The sequence below is a fragment of the Sceloporus undulatus genome, chromosome 1 (assembly GCF_019175285.1).
Source record: "Sceloporus undulatus isolate JIND9_A2432 ecotype Alabama chromosome 1, SceUnd_v1.1, whole genome shotgun sequence".
In the NCBI taxonomy this organism is placed as follows: Eukaryota; Metazoa; Chordata; class Lepidosauria; order Squamata; family Phrynosomatidae; genus Sceloporus; species Sceloporus undulatus.
The window spans coordinates 106,002,979-106,020,282 of record NC_056522.1 but is presented as its reverse complement, the minus strand read 5'-3'; the positions used below and the strand labels follow the sequence as shown (position 1 = coordinate 106,020,282).

General features: G+C 39.9%; 1 protein-coding gene across 1 annotated transcript; it reads right to left on the bottom strand.

The window, feature by feature from the left end:
- LOC121919105 (amine sulfotransferase-like) lies at positions 1 to 11,283 on the bottom strand. The gene is made up of 6 exons (XM_042445347.1): positions 11,142 to 11,283; positions 9,332 to 9,540; positions 5,413 to 5,539; positions 2,832 to 2,926; positions 940 to 1,120; positions 1 to 377 (listed from the first exon to the last, which is right to left on the bottom strand). Exons 1-6 carry the CDS (start codon positions 11,281 to 11,283, stop codon positions 256 to 258), a joined length of 876 nt encoding a protein of 291 aa, XP_042301281.1. The 3' UTR covers positions 1 to 255.
- Positions 11,284 to 17,304: the final 6,021 nt, after the last annotated feature.

The following is a 17,304-nucleotide window of genomic DNA, read 5'->3' as shown; positions in this document are numbered from 1 at the left end:
TAAAGTTCACATTTTAATATGATCTTGTCCGAATCACATTTTGTAAGCAATGCACAATACGCAATGCAATTATCTTTGTATCCTTTCTAATTATCTGAACATTGCAGAACACTGTCTCTAACCAAACAAAAAAACACAAAATTTTGTACATAAATGCATTGTGTCATGTTGCCCAACAAGCTTTGCAATCTAATTTGGAAACAAATTGGAACAAAATCTGTACAAAGGAAAACAGGCAAGTTTGCTCATTGCATGTCAAAATTCCTTGATATCCCAGAAGAACTTAAAAGGCAGCTTTTCCATCCTCTCCTTGAAAATACTGTCAAACCTTTCACTTTGTGCAACTGTCATCATATTTTTCCAGTCTCCAACAGTACCTGTTGCAACATTGAGAGAGAAATGGAGATGAAAGTGATATTTAGCACCTATTATCCATAAGGGAGATGAGGTAGTGGCCCAAAAGCATAATTCTTCCTGTGGTAACTGGTGCATTTTGATGCATCACTACCTTTTGGAAGCCTGTTGATGTGTTAATTCACTTTTTGAACAGATTTCAGAGCTCCCATACATTGTTTAACATTTGAGTAAATGCTACTTTTTTCAAAACTAGAAGCAAGCTGTTTGTCTATTTCAGCATTTTTAGCACTTCATGCAGCTCCTGGGCCATTCTAGGAAAGAAAATTGACATAAAGTTTCACTGCAGTTGTTCAGCCCCCATTTCAGTGTTCACAAATGGAGCCATACCATACAGATAAGAATTATCATTATAGATAATATAAAGTAGTTCAGTTCAGTAAAATAAAATGATGTTGATCAAAGCCTGAAAAAATTAAAAATATTTTTCTATGTGGCTAAAACTTGTGCAAATAGAGGTCATCTAAGGCTGCGGATTATACACACAAGCTCCACCACATAGGCTATTATTGGCCACTGACTAACCTTTGCGCAGAAAGCGTCCTTTGGTGAAATCTAGGATTTCAGGGGACACAGTTGTATAATTAGCTCTACGATCCACACTCATTTTGCCAAATGAAGCCTTATCCACAATATCATCCAACTCCTCTTCTGTCAATCTCTTTCCTAGGAAGTTGCATATTTTCAGTACAGAGCTTCTTAGATCCTAAAATGAGACAGGACTTAGCTATAACATTCATAAATCCTACTAAAGATCACCATAGAGTATTAATTTCACAGGTTAGACTGGACAGTAAGAATAGTTTTATAAGAAATAAAAAAGAAGTAAAAATCTTTATATGCTAATCTGATTTTATATACAGTACGGTTAAGGTACTGTAGTAAGGTGGAATACCTTCAGTAGCAGCTGCTTGAATGTTATTTGATGTTCTATTAGTTCATAGCTTATAATTATTTTTACATTGTAGTTTTACTGGTTGTCTTCTCAGCCACTTTCAGAGGCTGAAAAACAATAATAGAACTGCATATTTAAAAACTGGAAATACTTTGTAACATTATGAGCTTGGATAAATTTTCCCTTTTATTTCCATCCTTGACCCCTGCCACTCAAGCATATAGATGAACATAAAGGAATCATTTCAAGAGACACTACTGACATGGGAAAGGCCTTTTGCATTTCCTTAACAGTGAAGGATATGCCAATGGTCAATTCTTCCCCAAAGTAAGGTTTGATGGAGAAAGGGGATGGGGGGGGGAGACACCAGTGACATTAGGTTTCAACCTGTTGGTATTTAACATCCAGATAAGTTCTCATTCCTCTTGACCATCTCCACTTGCCTGTCCTGTCCCTCAGCCTTAGACTATCTGACAAATCTGGGTAGCTTTCCATGGCTTTTTAACACCAAATGGACAAGCCATGCTGTAGGGATGTGAACATCATTTGTCATGGTTCACGAAACATATGAATTGTTTATTTATCAGCCCCTTTATTTTTTTTGTTTTTGTTTTGTAGAAACTGAGAAATTTGCTGCATGATCACCTAGGTGTGAGAATTTTCAGACTGTTCAATTGCAAATGAAGTAAATGGGCAAGTTTTCTTAGGTGAGAAATCCTCAAAGGAGATTTTGCCAGTCCCATCCTCAGAAAACTAGCCTACAGCAGCTGGTATTCCCTGGTGGTCTCCATATTAACCAGGTCTGACTGACCCTATATAATTTCCAAGATCTGGATGTTGTTGGACTGCAGCTCCCACCATTTCTCAGTATGGGTTCTACCAGCTAGGGGCTGATTGAACTTGCAGTCCAACACTAGCTGGACTCAATGACTCCATTGAGTTCAGTACATCATAGTATGTGCAGAAGAGAACAGGGTAGAGAAAGAAAATGAGAGCCTGGAAAAGCTTTGGACTACAGCTCCCAAAATCCCCTTTCCAGCTATAGGTCTTGAAGTCAAAATTGATCCCAGCTTGTCTTCTTCATTTTAGCTTCCTCATAAACTATACCAAGCTATCTCGCCCTTTCTCTCCCCCTCCCTTCTGTGACATTTTCTGTTTTAGCTTTGAAAAATTTGGATCCAGTATTTGCAAAAACAAAAGCACAATTTCAACACTCAATTGGCAAGACAGCTTGCTATGTTTATTCCAGTGTGAAGATGCACACATTTTTGCACACCTGGTGTTTTATTGCTTTGGTGCAATAAAAAAATAAAACTTAAAACAACACATTTCAAAAGGAAGGAATTTCTTGCCCTGGATTGGATCCAGGATTGGATGTGATCACTGCCTGTTGTGTGAGATGAGACATGGTTACTATCTCATACTTCTCATGCAGGGAGAACAGTAATTTTATTGACCACCATTCTTTAGGCATGAGAATAATTAATATGTCATTTCACATTCCTATCGTGCTGTAGCATACCTTCTTCATTTCTTCGTACAGAATGAAGAGAATATTCAGGTTGTCCCGCTGAGCAGTCCAGCCTTCTACATGGTCTAGCCAAAAATTACCTACCACTTAAAAGAGACAGAGTAAATGTCAGAGTAGTTAAATACAGATTTGGGCTTTGTAGATTGCTTTGCATTGTGCAGCAAAGTTCCAGTACAGCTTTAGTCTCAGACAGAAGTTCTGAATGCTTCAGTTCTATGCAAGGGCTGGTGCTTCTGGTAGGCAGAGTAAGGAAGATGCCTCCTGAGGATGTTTCTGCGGAAGAGAGTCCTTCTCTCACTATGTGAAACATTCCTGCTGCCTTGAAGTACAGCAAATCGTGACCCTATCACCAGTTTTCAAGGAAAATTGAATATCCAGTTTCACTGGCTTTCAATCATGGCATGACGTGAGACACCGTCTTCCCTGCTGCCTCAGCCAGTACTATGGTCCGGTCCACGTACTAGGGTTGCATAGGGGCGGAGCGTATGCACACCCGACAACCCTAGTATGTGGCTGCAGCATCATCATAGCAGCCTCCTATCCACATTGGGGCTGCCATTATGATGCCATGCACGCACCGCATCCAAACGGTGCAGCGCATGCATGACATCTCCATGGCATGGGGAGGAGATTCAAAACAGCTCCTTTTGGGCTTGTGCATCATTCCTGCAGCAAGCAAACGGCTGCGAGAATGATGCCAGGTGGCCCCTTTCTCCCATGGCTCTTGCTCCTGGGATGTCCAGGGGCATGAAGCCCCAAGGACACCCCTTTTCCACACCATGTAGAAGCAGCATTTTGCTGCTTCTACGTGGTCCAGAAAAACTCCAGATTGGGGTCACACAGCTGCCGGTAAGACTGCCCTGCCCCCAACCCAGAGATAAAAGGGGCGTCTGCAGGCCGCCTCAAAAAGGCGGTATATACCATACCAATGTTATAAGCCAGGGTTTCCCCCTCCTTACTTTCTGCAGGTTGGGATGCAGGAAACATCGTGCACACTCCATTTTATTTGAAAAGCTAATGAGCCAACCCAATGGAAGAGAAACTGGTGCACAATATTTTTATGCACAAATATGTAGAAAACAAATCAGGCCTGCTTTCTTTTCCTGTAATAGAACTGTCATGCCAGACAACCATGCTTTCTTCCTGCAAGTAGAACTAATCTGACCAGCAAGTTGTTCTCTCCCTCCTTTTCAGTAACAGGATTGGAGATTGGTTTATGTATTATTACTTTATAAAAATATTTAAAAGCTGTCTTTCATCTTCATAGAAGCTAGAGGACAATATGACAGTGTCACTAGGTGCATCACATAAAGACCTTGCTGACTCATTTGGCACTTGGCACAGCTTCTCATTCACACAGTCTCAATCAGATCAGAAAAAGTGTCTAGTCCCTGGACCTCCAAGACTCCTTCTTATTAATGTCCCTGCTATGCTCTTGCAAACTCAAAGTCATATTTTCCTTAACTAGGTGTTTCCACCTCTAATACATCCTTTCTTTTATCCTACTGCCATCAACTTTATCACTCATTAATGTCTTTTATAATGAGCCATCCCATCCCATCCCATCCCATCCCATGATACGTTCAAAGCAGAATACCCTGTTTAGTCATTTCAGTGCTATTTTCTGTAATCAGTCCTACATATAGGAACCAAACCATAAAAATGTGCATCCTACTGCCAATTTGTAGTGATATCTAGTTGGTTCATGTGATCAGCAGTATGTAAACCATCAAAAGATTGAACAAAAGTAACAGGGTTACATTGTGTTGGTCCCTTTTGAAATGAATGTCATCCACTAAGGCAATGAAAGATGGTTCTATCCTCAAACAAAATTTGAGTCCAAATTAAAGGTAGATCAGAAATTTAAGCCTAAATTTGCTTACCCCTTCAACTACAGTAGAACAATTTTGTGCAGAATAGACCCCTTATATAAATATTGTGGTTTGCATGGGTCTACTGGCCTCAGATTCATTCAAGAGAATTGAGAATTGGGCCATCATCACTTTTTCAAGCACTTTCTATTCCAAAATATCTCTAACTACTATTATCTGCTACTAAGGATTTTATTTTTTTATTAATGTAACCTGTTCCGGGCACAGTACTTCTCCTTTTAATATAATAAAAAGGCAATGTGAATATTATTTACTGATGAATAATGAACCAGAAATATATTGAGGTATACCCCAAACATTCATGTGTTTACCATGCTCAAATGTGCCTATGGCATGCTTGTGTGAGTCAGCTTCCAATGCACTTCAAGGGGAGGGACATACAGAATACTTTTGAATAGCCAGCTCATTCAGTCTTCATGACTGGATGCTATGCTTTCGTGGTCAGTTGCTTAGGATCTTTATAATATTCCCATAGCTTTCATTCTTTCTCTTTTCTTCTGTGTTAAATAACTTCAGAGCTTAGATTTTTTTCCTCTGCCAATAAGTTGTCCACTGCTTGTTATTTGTGTTCAGGATATGTGGCATTATGAAATCACTCTTTACTCCACATTTCAATTTCTGGGTAAATAGTATAAATGATGGAGAGGCAAAATAACTGTTCTAAATCTATTAATGCTTACCTTCACCAGCCAAAAACCTCTCCATGAAAACGTCAAAGTCTGCAATTTTTTCAGTTTTGACAGACATTTTGGAAAAATGATATCTTGAGACCAAGGCATCTTTTGGGTTTCTGGCCACATAAATAATCTGCAGAAGCAATGATGTTAAAAATTTCTAGTGAGGTAAAATTTTCTGGTTATCCAAATAATCATTTTCTCTCAAATACAATTCTTATGATAATATCATCTGATTTGAGACTAATTTTACCCCTCTTTAATGTTGTGAATAATGGTCCTAACAATGGGAGAATCTCATACTTTGAAATTTCCCCCCTCATGGCTAAACGTCTCTGTATGAAAAAGAGCCCAGCAGCCTTTGAGCTGCTGAAGGAGGGGAATATTAACACAGAGCAGGCTTGCACACCATACGGTCCGTGGGTCGCATGCGGCTCATCAAATGATTTTGGGCAGCCAGTGAGTTGAGCTGACCCAAAGTGGGATGCTACTACATCATAGAAGCTTGCATCTGGGTGGAGAGGAATGGAGGTGCAAGGTTCCATGGCTTCACCTCTGAATCAGAGCTCTGCCTACTTCCTTCATGCCTGCCAGTGGGGGCAGTATGCTGGCTCTAGGCAGGCCAGCTGTAGTGAAGACAGGAGGCACAGCTCCTGCAGCCACTTCTCTCCACCTACCTGCATCCCTGCCACTTCTCAATGGCCCTCCCCGTCCTTCTCTCCAACCATTGGGCACTGCTGTCACTGCTCATGTCCCCCCACCATGGCAAGAAGAGCAGCCGAGCCTAGTCAGAAAATGAGGCAGCAGAAAAGGAAGGAATTCCTTTCTGGGCATAATTCAAAGTGTTGTTTTTGACCTATAAAGCCCTATATGGCTTGGGTCCAGGCCATTTGAAAAACCGTATCTCCCTGTATGAGCGTCTGAGAATACTGAGGTTTCTGAGAGAGACCCTTCTCTCTGTCCCCCTACCCTCTCAGGCACGTTTGGTGCGAACAACAGAAAGGGCCTTTTGAGTGGCTGCTCCCAAGCTCTGGGAACACCCTCCTTATGGAAGACAGGATGGCTCCATCCCTGCTGTGCTCCGGAAGTTCCAAAAGTAAAAAGATGTTGTTTTTGTCCCCTTTATGTTCACTTTATTTTTACGTTATTTCAGGTTTGCAGAAACGTCGTGTGATAAAACTCTCACATTTGTAAGGTGTTTTTTTTTTTTTTACTTTAAATCTATATTAAATCCCATTTCTGAACTAGTGTGATACGGTCCCAAGATCCAAACATCAAGCTAGCAATCCCAGGACAGAGTCTTTCCCCCTCTCTTTCCCATGTCTTTTTCTTCCTAACAACAGCGTGGATTTTAAAAACTCCTATAGGTCTGCTCAGCCAGTCACCTTTCCCTTTTCTTTACTCCTGCACACACATGCAGAGCTGGAGAACAGAGGAACAGGGACGTAGCCAAGGGGGTGTTCTTAGGGTCCAGACCCCCCCTTCCATTAGAAAAATGAATGGTATGTGCTGCTGCACCGCCACACCCAAGCCCCATTATAATGGTGGCACTTAGTCTGGACCCCCCCCCTTCCTAAAATCCTGGCTGCGTCCCTGAGAGGAAGAGGGGTGGGTGGGTAAAAGACTGTCCCAATCTCTCTCCACTGTTTTCAAACTTTTCCATGAGGAGAAGAATGGGGATGGAAAGAGGAAAGGGGTATGGGGGAAGTAATCTGGCAGGATCAGTGGAAGGTGCAAGGGGACTCTCTTGTTATGTAGGAGAGGGGGATTGATCTCCTACAGCACAATAATTAATAAGGAAAAGGGGACTGAGCCAGTGCAGTGTAGTGGGTTGAGTGTTGGACTATGACTGGAGACCAGGGTTTGAATCCCAGATCAAGCCATGGAAACCCACTGGGTGACCTTGTGCAAGTCACATTCTCTCACCCTCAGAAGAAGGCAAAAGCAAACCCTCTCTGAATAAATCTTGCCATGAAACTCCTGTGATAGTTTTGCCTTAGGGTTGCCATAAGTTAAAAATGACTTGAAGACACACAATAGGGCCATTCCCACTTACTGCTTAAATTGGTTTTCGAACCAAATCTATGATTCGGTTCAGCTCTGAGCATGGTTCACACTATGTTTGTGCCTATTACATTTGTGCTGGGGTGGAAAAGGCTAGGATGGAAGGAGACATGGAGGCTGGGGGCGGAGAAGACCAGGAAGGAAGGAGGCAAGCCGGGGCAGAGAAGGCCGGGATGGAGGGACCAGGGCAGATTCCAATCTGCATGGTTCTCACTTGAGCTAAATTGATTTATTTCAAAATAAATTGATTTAGCCCAAAAGCCACAGAAAAAAATAGCATTTTTTTGACTAATTGGAATCAACCTCTGAAGGGAAATCAAATAGGGCAAAAGCATGTCCACCCCTTTCCAAATTGCTTCAGTGGTTTGGATTAAGTGGGAACCATGCTTGTTTAAACTGGTTCATACCAAATCACAATCCAGTTTAAACCGTAGTGGGAACAACAACAGACTAGGCATTTCAATTTTTTTAAAGAGTGGAAACAAGAAGCAGCAGCCCAAATGAAATCTTATTGATTGAAATGGCAGTAGACTATGAGTGCGTACATCCCTTTAAGCCACCTGACTTATGACAATCTCATGATTCATGGAGCCATACTGAAACTGTGTGTGAGGCAGGGGAGTGAGAATAGGTATGCATGTTATATGTTGATATCTATGAATGAAACAAGACTTGGAAGTGTTAACAGGTTTCTGGGAATTGTTGTGCAAAAAAGTTATTTCCCCCACCCCACTGTGAAATGAAGAAGTACTGCTTTATGTTGGCCTGCATCCTACTGTTAGTTCAAGATAAGGCCGGATAAAGAAGGAAAAGAAGGATAGAATTAATATTATTAATAATTAATAAATAATAAATAATTATTAAAATAGTTTAATCACTAATTATATATTTACTTGGAAAGTGAGCTGTTAAAAACCTATCTCCAGCCCAAAGAAGTTTAGCCTATTTTAATTTTAGCCCTGCCTACTGCCAGGTTGTGAAGGTCTGACCTAGATGGAGCAAAATGATCTGGAACTTTATTGCTTGAGGTTTTTGTCTCCAATAGAAAGTAAAGCAGATGGAAAATTTGTTGTTTCAGGATACATTCAAAGACTGGTTCCTCAAGGGGAAAAAGGCCCTGTATAATGTACTGTATTATCTATTTGTTGTTTTCTTTTTATGGTTATGCTTTTAAATGGTTGTACTTTTAGTGACAGTATATAGTCACAGCTTTTACTTTTATAGAATGTAATTTTCAACTGCAGTTGTTTACTGCATATTTATGCTTAATATGTTATTGCTGTGTTTAAACTGGTTGTGGTTGTTTTGTTTTGTTTTTAATTTTTTATTGCCTGGAGGTCTGTTGACTATAATAAAGGCTTTGATTGATTGATCTGCAGTTGTTTTAGCTTTTGTAAACTGCACTGAGTCTCAAACTGGGGAAACACCAGGATACAAAAATCACAGTATCAGCATCAACAGCAGCAACAAATTATGGTAACTGATTGGAATCAACCTCTGAAGGGAAGTACATCAATTGTAAGAAGTTATCATTTCAACAGATTGATTAAGAAATGAATAATCTCCTCCTGAGCATTTTCCAGTTGCCCCATCATAATCTTTCCAAAATGTATATCAAGAACCTTTGCTATAGAAAATGATAGATACCTCACTGTTTTGAGCTTCTAATCATTAACCTCTTGCAGATCACTGAGCAAAGTGTCCCTTTTTGCTGGAGGTGCTCATTCCTGAACAGCTTTGTATCTCAGTGTTGTTGTTGTTTTCACACTACAACATCTAAACATTCTGTAGATTCTTTACAGCACAGTCTGTTGTGACAATAAAATTAAATAACCAAAAAGTTTGAATTAGTAGGTCCTACCTTTGCTCTTCCCTTTCTTAATTCCTTTGGCATTAAATAATAGGGTAAATGGGTAGCAAAGAGACGAGGTGATGGGCTACTGATGTAATCTCTATTGCGAATGTTGTATTCCAGCCATAGAATTCTGTCCATCAGGTCAGTGTCTTCAGTTCCATTTCGATGACCTTCATGATAAATCAGGCTCAAAATGTACTGTATCCATATGGTGCCTGTGTGAATATGAACACCCTGATTTAAGGCTTATTTGAGCATCACAGTACCTTGTACTTTCAATGTAACATAACGGAAACGATCATGCTTATTTCTCAGGGAACGTATTGAAATGACAATGCAGAAATGAAGAAAGGGCAGGAAAGGAAGCACAGACAACTGTGGCTAATTCTGATCAACAGAGATTTGTTGTTTGGTATTTACCATTTTGAACGCAATTAAAAGAGTAACTTTCATTTTATCTATTTCTCCAAAGCTACCAAGAGAGTTACTTTCTATTTACCTTTAAAAAGAAACATCGAATACCATAAGCCCCTAGATGTGTCAAAATAGCCACTTTCCTCACATCCAGTCCATGATGGTGTCAAGACCCCAAAAACACAGCCTGAGCCAGCAGCCTGAGATACAGCAACCACTTGAACTAGATAATATTCTTCCTCTGCCACGTAGGGAAGCCACACTCCTATTACTATAACAGTAATTACCATTGCCCTGCAAGGGGTAATATTACTCTTCCTTATTTTAAGTAATGATGTAACTTAAATGTACTGCAGATTCTTCCTATCTGCATTCTGGCCATCTGCAGACTTGACCACCTGTGGATCACTACACTCATTGTTATTCAAAGGCACTGCAGGCACACAGACACACTGGTGCATCTTCACATAGATCACCGCAATTGAATAATATGTTGTGTGACTGTCGAGGCTTTTTGCCATCCATGGGGGACCCTTAACTTGCAAGGATAAGAAGTGTCCCCTTCAAAGTAAGACCATGCTCGGCAGGGAGGGAGAGGACACTCCAGTCCCTGTCCCACATGGCTTTACTCTGAAGTAAAGACACATGAGGCAGGGAATTGGGAGCAGACCCTTTAGGCTTGGACCCAGGGTACTTGGAGGACTGCCTCTTCCCATACAATCTGCCCTGCACTCTCGGGTTGGTCAGGAAGCATTTGTTGAGGGTCTCGAAGACGAGCTATACATCGACCTCACAAAGGGCATTCTCCATCTCAGACTTTTCTTTTTCAACAAGCTTTCCCCCATTATCCTGATATTGTTTTCCCTCGATATGCACATTGTTTTATCCAGCTAGTTTATATTGGGTTTTAATAGTTGTATGGTTATAATAGTTTTTAATTGTAATTTTAGTAGTTTTATCATCTGATTATGATTGTAATATGTTATGTTTTATTTTGAATTGATTTGTTTTGTTCTGTTGTACACCGCTTTGATCTATTTTGGAAAAGCGGTCTATAAATAAACTGTATTATTATTATTATTATTATTATTATTATTATTATTATTATTATTATGCCCTGAGGCCCCGCCTGCTGCACCAGGTGACACCCTGGTGTAGGACATCACTGCCAATAGCAGTTCCATAAAAATCCCATTAAAGCACATATATTCCAAGAATCTTTTCCCTATCAGCGTTTTTGTCTGCTGTCTCCTATCTCACAATACTCCTCTGTCCTGTACTTCTTCCTGCACCACCCGAATCGTGATACAGGAATGAATAAATTAAGATTCTCACTCTGTTCATCTTGTGTATGAAGTCATATAAAAATCATCTTTTCTGATTAAAGTATTTCCAATCCTACCTGATTTGGGAAAAGTTACCAGAAATACATCACTGTCTCTGATTTCAAAATCCTCCAGTGAATCAATGGTTTCTGGTGTAGTCAGATCTGGAACAAAATAGGATCCCTTGTATTTAAACAAGCATTTGTCTGATGGCTCCATTCCTAGTGCTGCTGAGAGGACAATACAAAAAAGGACAAGGGTGGAATGAGAAAAAACAAAGCAGTATAAGAAAGGTGATTTTTAAAAATTCAGCACTCACTCACTTTTCCATTCTTCAGAGATCAAAAACATTGTGGGGAGAAGGGACATTTCCAGCTCACGATTGAAAAACCTTTTGTATTACTGAAAATACCATGAATTTCTGAAACTTGCTGACTCCCTACTTATAAATTTAGCCTCATTAAAAATATTCTGAACCATTTTGAATTTTCTTTTAAATTAAACATTTTAGGACATGATCCACTTGTTACAAATGATTTTTAATTATCAGATGTTTTAGATCTGATGGCTCTTCACAACTAGAGTAGGATCGTTGAATCAATGTCACTAACTTAAAAGTTGCTCAGCAGTCCTGTTGATTCAGTGAGCCCACTCTAAGTAAAAGCAGCATTTTGATCTATGCCACAGATCCTTAAATCAGTGGGATAATCTGGACAGTCATAATAAAGCATCAGTATCCCTTGCAAATGATCATCTCTAACAAATTTTCTCTCTTCCGCCTACAAGATAAGGAAAGCTACCATAAATATTCATCTATATCTCATAGAATCATAGAGTTGGAAGAGACCACAAGGGCCATCTAGTCCAACCTCCCGCCATGCAGGAACTCTCAATAAAAGCATACCCGAAAAATGACCATCCAGCCTCTGTTTAAAGACCTCCAAGGAAGGAGACTCCACTACACTACTAGCAGGAAGTTCCTCCTAATGTTGAGGTGGAATCTCTTTTCCTGTAGCTTGCATTCATTGTTCCATGTTCTCAAGCTTGCTCCCTCCTCAATATGATATCCCTTCAAATATTTAAACAGAGCTATCATATCACCTCTTAACCTTCTTTTCCCCAGGTTAAACATCCCCATTTCCCTAGGTTGTTCCTCACACGGCATGGTTTCTAGACCCTTCACCATTTTAGTCTCCCTCCTTTGGACATGCTCCAGTTTCTCAACATCCTTTGTGAACTGTGGTTCCCAGAACAAGACACAATATTCCAGGTGGGGCCTGACCAGAGCAGAATAGAGTGGCACTATTACTTCCCTTGATCTAGACACTATACTTCTATTGATGCAGCCTAAAATCGCATTGGCCTTTTTAGCTGCTGCATTGAACCCAACTTCATGTGTAAATTGAAGGAAGATTTGGGGGCAAAATTATGGATTTTGCTATGACCCATGGATAAGCTGAGGGTAAAATTTAGAGGCATGTAAAAAAGAAATGTTTTCCTCTCCTTTTAAAAAAATGCATAGCAAGAACATACTCAGGAGGAGCTAAAAAGGAAGACAGGATCCTTTTATCTGAAGAGTTACAACTGACATGACATCAGTTTTTATGCATCTGAATTAGTGAGGTGTTTGTACTAAAAGCCACTGAATCCTAGGTTTGAAAGAATGGTGGAATACTACTACTACTATTACTACTACTAATGCCATTGCTATAATGCCTTGACTTGCATTTTGTTAGTTTATTTGTTCAATTAGCTAAAGAAAACAATGACATTTGAGCAGCACTTACTGCTTCAATTTTCAAAGGGCTCTTGTAGGATCTTTGCGAGTAACTGTTCAAAACAAGATGTATCATAAGCTTTTATAGACTTGGTCTGGTTTGTCAGCTGCATGGTTCCATACAGGTCTATGAAGGCTTATGCTACAGGTTTTTTGCCGTTTGTCTCAAAGGTGCATACTGACATTCCAGACTAACACAGCTAGCCCTCAGAATTCTACCCTCTTCAGTTTTGTTTTCTGAAGTTAGCAAAGAATCTAAAGTATCAATTTAATTATCAAGAAGACATTTTGAAGGTTCTTTGAAGGCTTTTGTAGGCATCAGAAAGTATTCACCCATTTCCTTGTCATTGCCAACTGACTTGAGGGGAGAGGTGAGGTGGGTTCTTGTCCCAAGATGATTTCCTCAGGAAAGAGAGCCAAACAACCCCACTTGGAGGAATTCAGTGGTTTTCTTTGATCCCTTCATGGGATCAGGCTAGGATGAATCACATGGTCTATAACCTAGTTTTCAGGCCCAGGAGTATCCAGTTGGGAGATCTGGATTAACCAGGTTCCCATATACAAATTCATGACCATATGTTCCATTGGCTGGTGTGTTGCAGTTTTGGCATTAATACAGTTGTGGCCCCATTTCAAAAAGTCTTGGGTCTGGTGTTGTCATTAGGGTGGCAGGGTAATGGAAGATCTGAGAGAGAAAAGAGATTGAGGAGAGTGCAAGGAGAGATTGACGGTAAAAAGCACAAGTTAGAGAAGACAATGGAGGGCAGAAGTACAGCTAATAACCTCCTCATTAAAATTTTCACCTGCCATCAGTTTTGAGGCTAGAAAAGTCAGGATGAAGCCCAAAGTTGCAATCCAGCCCAGAGCTGTGTAGTAGTACACCAATCTGAGAGCCTATATAGATAGTCTTTAATTGACAAGATCCCATCATATTTTAAAGACTTTAATGGTATAATTATCTAACTGCATAAATTCTATCAGCAAATATTTTTACTTTAATTAGAATTTATTCCATTTTCAGAATTTCACAGTAGTGTTTATATTGAATATTGAGGCAGAAAATGTGTTAATTTTGTCCCAGGTAAAATAGACCCATTTAAACAATTGTTAAGAAGTTAACACATTGATAAATCTAACTGCTTCAGTGCCTCTGCTCTAGATGAGATGAACAAAAGGGCTACGGCATAAAATTTTTATAGTACTGTGCAGAATTCAATTGTATACGTTTATATTAGTTTAGATAGAACAAATAACTTTTCCAGATTCAGAATTGTCAAAATTCCAGACAATTTCCTAAAAACTCCACTGAATATGGTGGGACTTACTTATGTTCAAGGTAGCAGCAGAACCTCTTGTAAATGATTACATTAAAACAATATCAATTTACAAAAAAGCAGAATTTTTGTGTTTAGTTCAATTTATATACAAAAATAAAGGGCATAAATTTGCAGGATCCGAGCAGAGCAGTGGAGCATAGGGAGTCATCTACAGGGTCGCCATGGGTCGAGATCACCTCAAGGGTGGATAACAACAACAACAACAAAATACTTAATCAAGTATCTTGAGTGCAATAAACCAGGAAAAACCCAGAATTGTATGTTTCCTTACAAGTGAATAACTGTAATAGTGCACAGATCAGCAATCTGTCTCTAGTGCAGAAAGAGAAATTTCTCTGTTTCTTCTACATTCCTATCCTGCTTTTCCTCAAAGAAGCTCCAGGCACTTTCTCTGGCTCTATCTGATATCATGGGGATATTCTGACAATTGCCACAAAATCTTGACCAGCAATTTGTTTGGGTTTTTTTTCAGCACATAATCACTTATATTTACATTGCACTTACCTCCTGAATTTGGTGTTGTCAGGAAAGGATTTACTGCTGCTGGACTACTTTGGCTTAATTTTCAAAACTGATCTTGCAGACCTCCAGCAACCCAGCTACAACCTAATTCTTACTAATTCTCTTTATAGCAGCCCAATATATACATGGTAGAGTGTTCCTAAGTAAATCATTGCATGAGTTGGTTCATTATTACACCAACTGCCATACACAAGCATTGTTGTCATCCTGTTTACTACTAAAATGGGAGTAGGAAAGTCAGGAGTTAGTGTAACTCAGGTCAAGTCAGGAGTTAGTGTAACTCAGGTCAAATCAAATGCTCAGTAAAAAAAAAACCATCCAAATATCAGATTAGTCAATAGCATTTATAAAATTATATTGTCTGTATTGTATTGAATCTTCTGACTTTATGTACACAATTTAATTGATATATTTATACATGCTCACTCCTTTGTGCTTCTGGTTCACATGTGGTTCTACACAGACATTTTCTGTATCATTTCACTTTTCAGGTCTAACCAAGGGGCTAGCCCTGTTGGGGAAGGGGAGTAGAAGTGTGGCAGCATCCTCAACTTCCTGTCTATCTATGTGCATTTCTTCCCAAACAAACTCCTGAAACTTAATAAGCAAAAAAGCTGTTATGAAATGTGATAAACGTTTGCATAAGTTGCATCCTTCCTTCTTGAATCCAAGTGTGCTAAATGACAGATTTATACATTTTAAAAAAAAAAAACCACCCAGAAGGGAAGATATTTAATAATTATCATCACCTGTGAAGAGAGAACCATAACACAGTTGTGTGTTGCTGTTGTTTACACATTTCCCAAATACACATAAGTATATCTTTTGTACAATATTGCTGCTTTCTGATGAATTTCTAGTCATAACATGACATTATGCTCACTTTCAACCATCTTGAAAGAAGTTGCTTTGATGCTCTATTCTCTATAACTTTCAGATTGAACAATCCTAATGATTGTGTTCCTTCACATGAGTAATGTGTATTTTTCTGACCCACTTCACAGCCAATGTTTGTTATTTCTTTTCTTATAGAAAATGGAAAATGGAATAGGAGTTGGACAGAGAAATGTTCTATGAAATATGAAAAGGCATTACTACTTTTGGTAGAAATCAATTTTTACATTCCCTTTAATCACTGGACACAATGTCTAAATAACACAACAGTGCAGTAAGTTCAGGAATTCTTCTTGCAGATGCTATGGTTTCCAAAAAGGAAACAAAGAAAGCAAATTGATTGAATGTGTTCTTCAGCTGCTCAAATGGTGGTCTGTTGGAAACATTGGACAGAGCATAAATAATAATAATAATAAAGGTTTTATTTGTACCCCGCTCCTTCCCAAGATCAGGGAGGCTTCCAAGCAGATAATTAAAACAAAATAAATACAATACATAAAACAACCAAATACAATGAAAACAGGCTAAAATGCCCCATTAGCCCAACCTCTTGGCCACGAAAGAGGAGGGAGGCCCACAGGATTTTTAGTTGGGGAATGCCTGTTGGAACAGGAAGGTTTTCAGGTCCTTCCTGAATTGGGCCAGGGTGGTAGTCGAGCGGAGCTCAGTGGGCAGCGTATTCCAAAGGGCTGGGGCAGCAGTGGAAAATGTCCTCCATGTGGTGGAGGATAATCTAGCCCCAGGCACCTTCAGTAGTTGCTGCCCAGACGTTCTGAGGGTGCGAGGCGGAATGTACGGGGAGAGGCGGTCCTTTAGGTATCCTGGGCTTAAGCATCAAGTCCTAGGACAGAAATTTGTGGGCTGGGGAAGCTCTCAGCATTGTTGCTTCTTTTAGGGGCTCGACAGACTGGCCATTAAATCCAGCCTGGGGGTGGAGTCGGGGTGTAGCGTCCACATGATCCACATCCCTAACTTTGCTCCCAGGCTGGCATGACACCATGTGCCACTCCATATGGCATGCAGCATCACAATGCTCCTCTGGTGCTGCATCTGCAGTGCCAAAGGAGTGTGAAAAAGCCATGTGCTGGCAGCTATAGTGCCCTTTCCTTTCTGTAGCCCCTTTTTGCACAGTGTGTAGTTGCCATGGCCCCGATCCATCACTAAAGGGGCGGTCTTTCGAGCTCCTTAGAATGTGTTACGCTAGGACGATTAGTTTAGGTCAGGATTAATTTTAAGTCAGGATGATTTGGCAGCAAGTTAATTTTGTTTTGTTTGGTCCTAGGAATGTCATCAGTGCCACTAACTGTCTTTCTAGTGTGCTCACTACACACCCTTACATCTAATATACATATTATACCTTGGCTCACAGTAGCATCCTTTCTGAATGCCCTCCATATTACGTTATGAACATTTTGCATTTAGACTAGTGGGCAACTGTCAGTAGTCAGGAGATGGCATTGACACCCCACTCTCAGTTTGTGGGCCCAGTTTGCCACAGAATGCCCCAATAGTCCCTATGGAGGCTGAAGGGCACGTTTTTTTTATCTTCAGCTTTCCATGGGCCATTCTAGGCGCAGGAGACTTTTCTTTCAATAGTAGGTGAATCAGATCCTCTCTCAACTCCTTAAAAGTCTATATAAGACATCTTTGGTTTATTTTAACCTGTTTCCTGATATATTTTACTGTTGTATTTTAACATGTATTATCTTT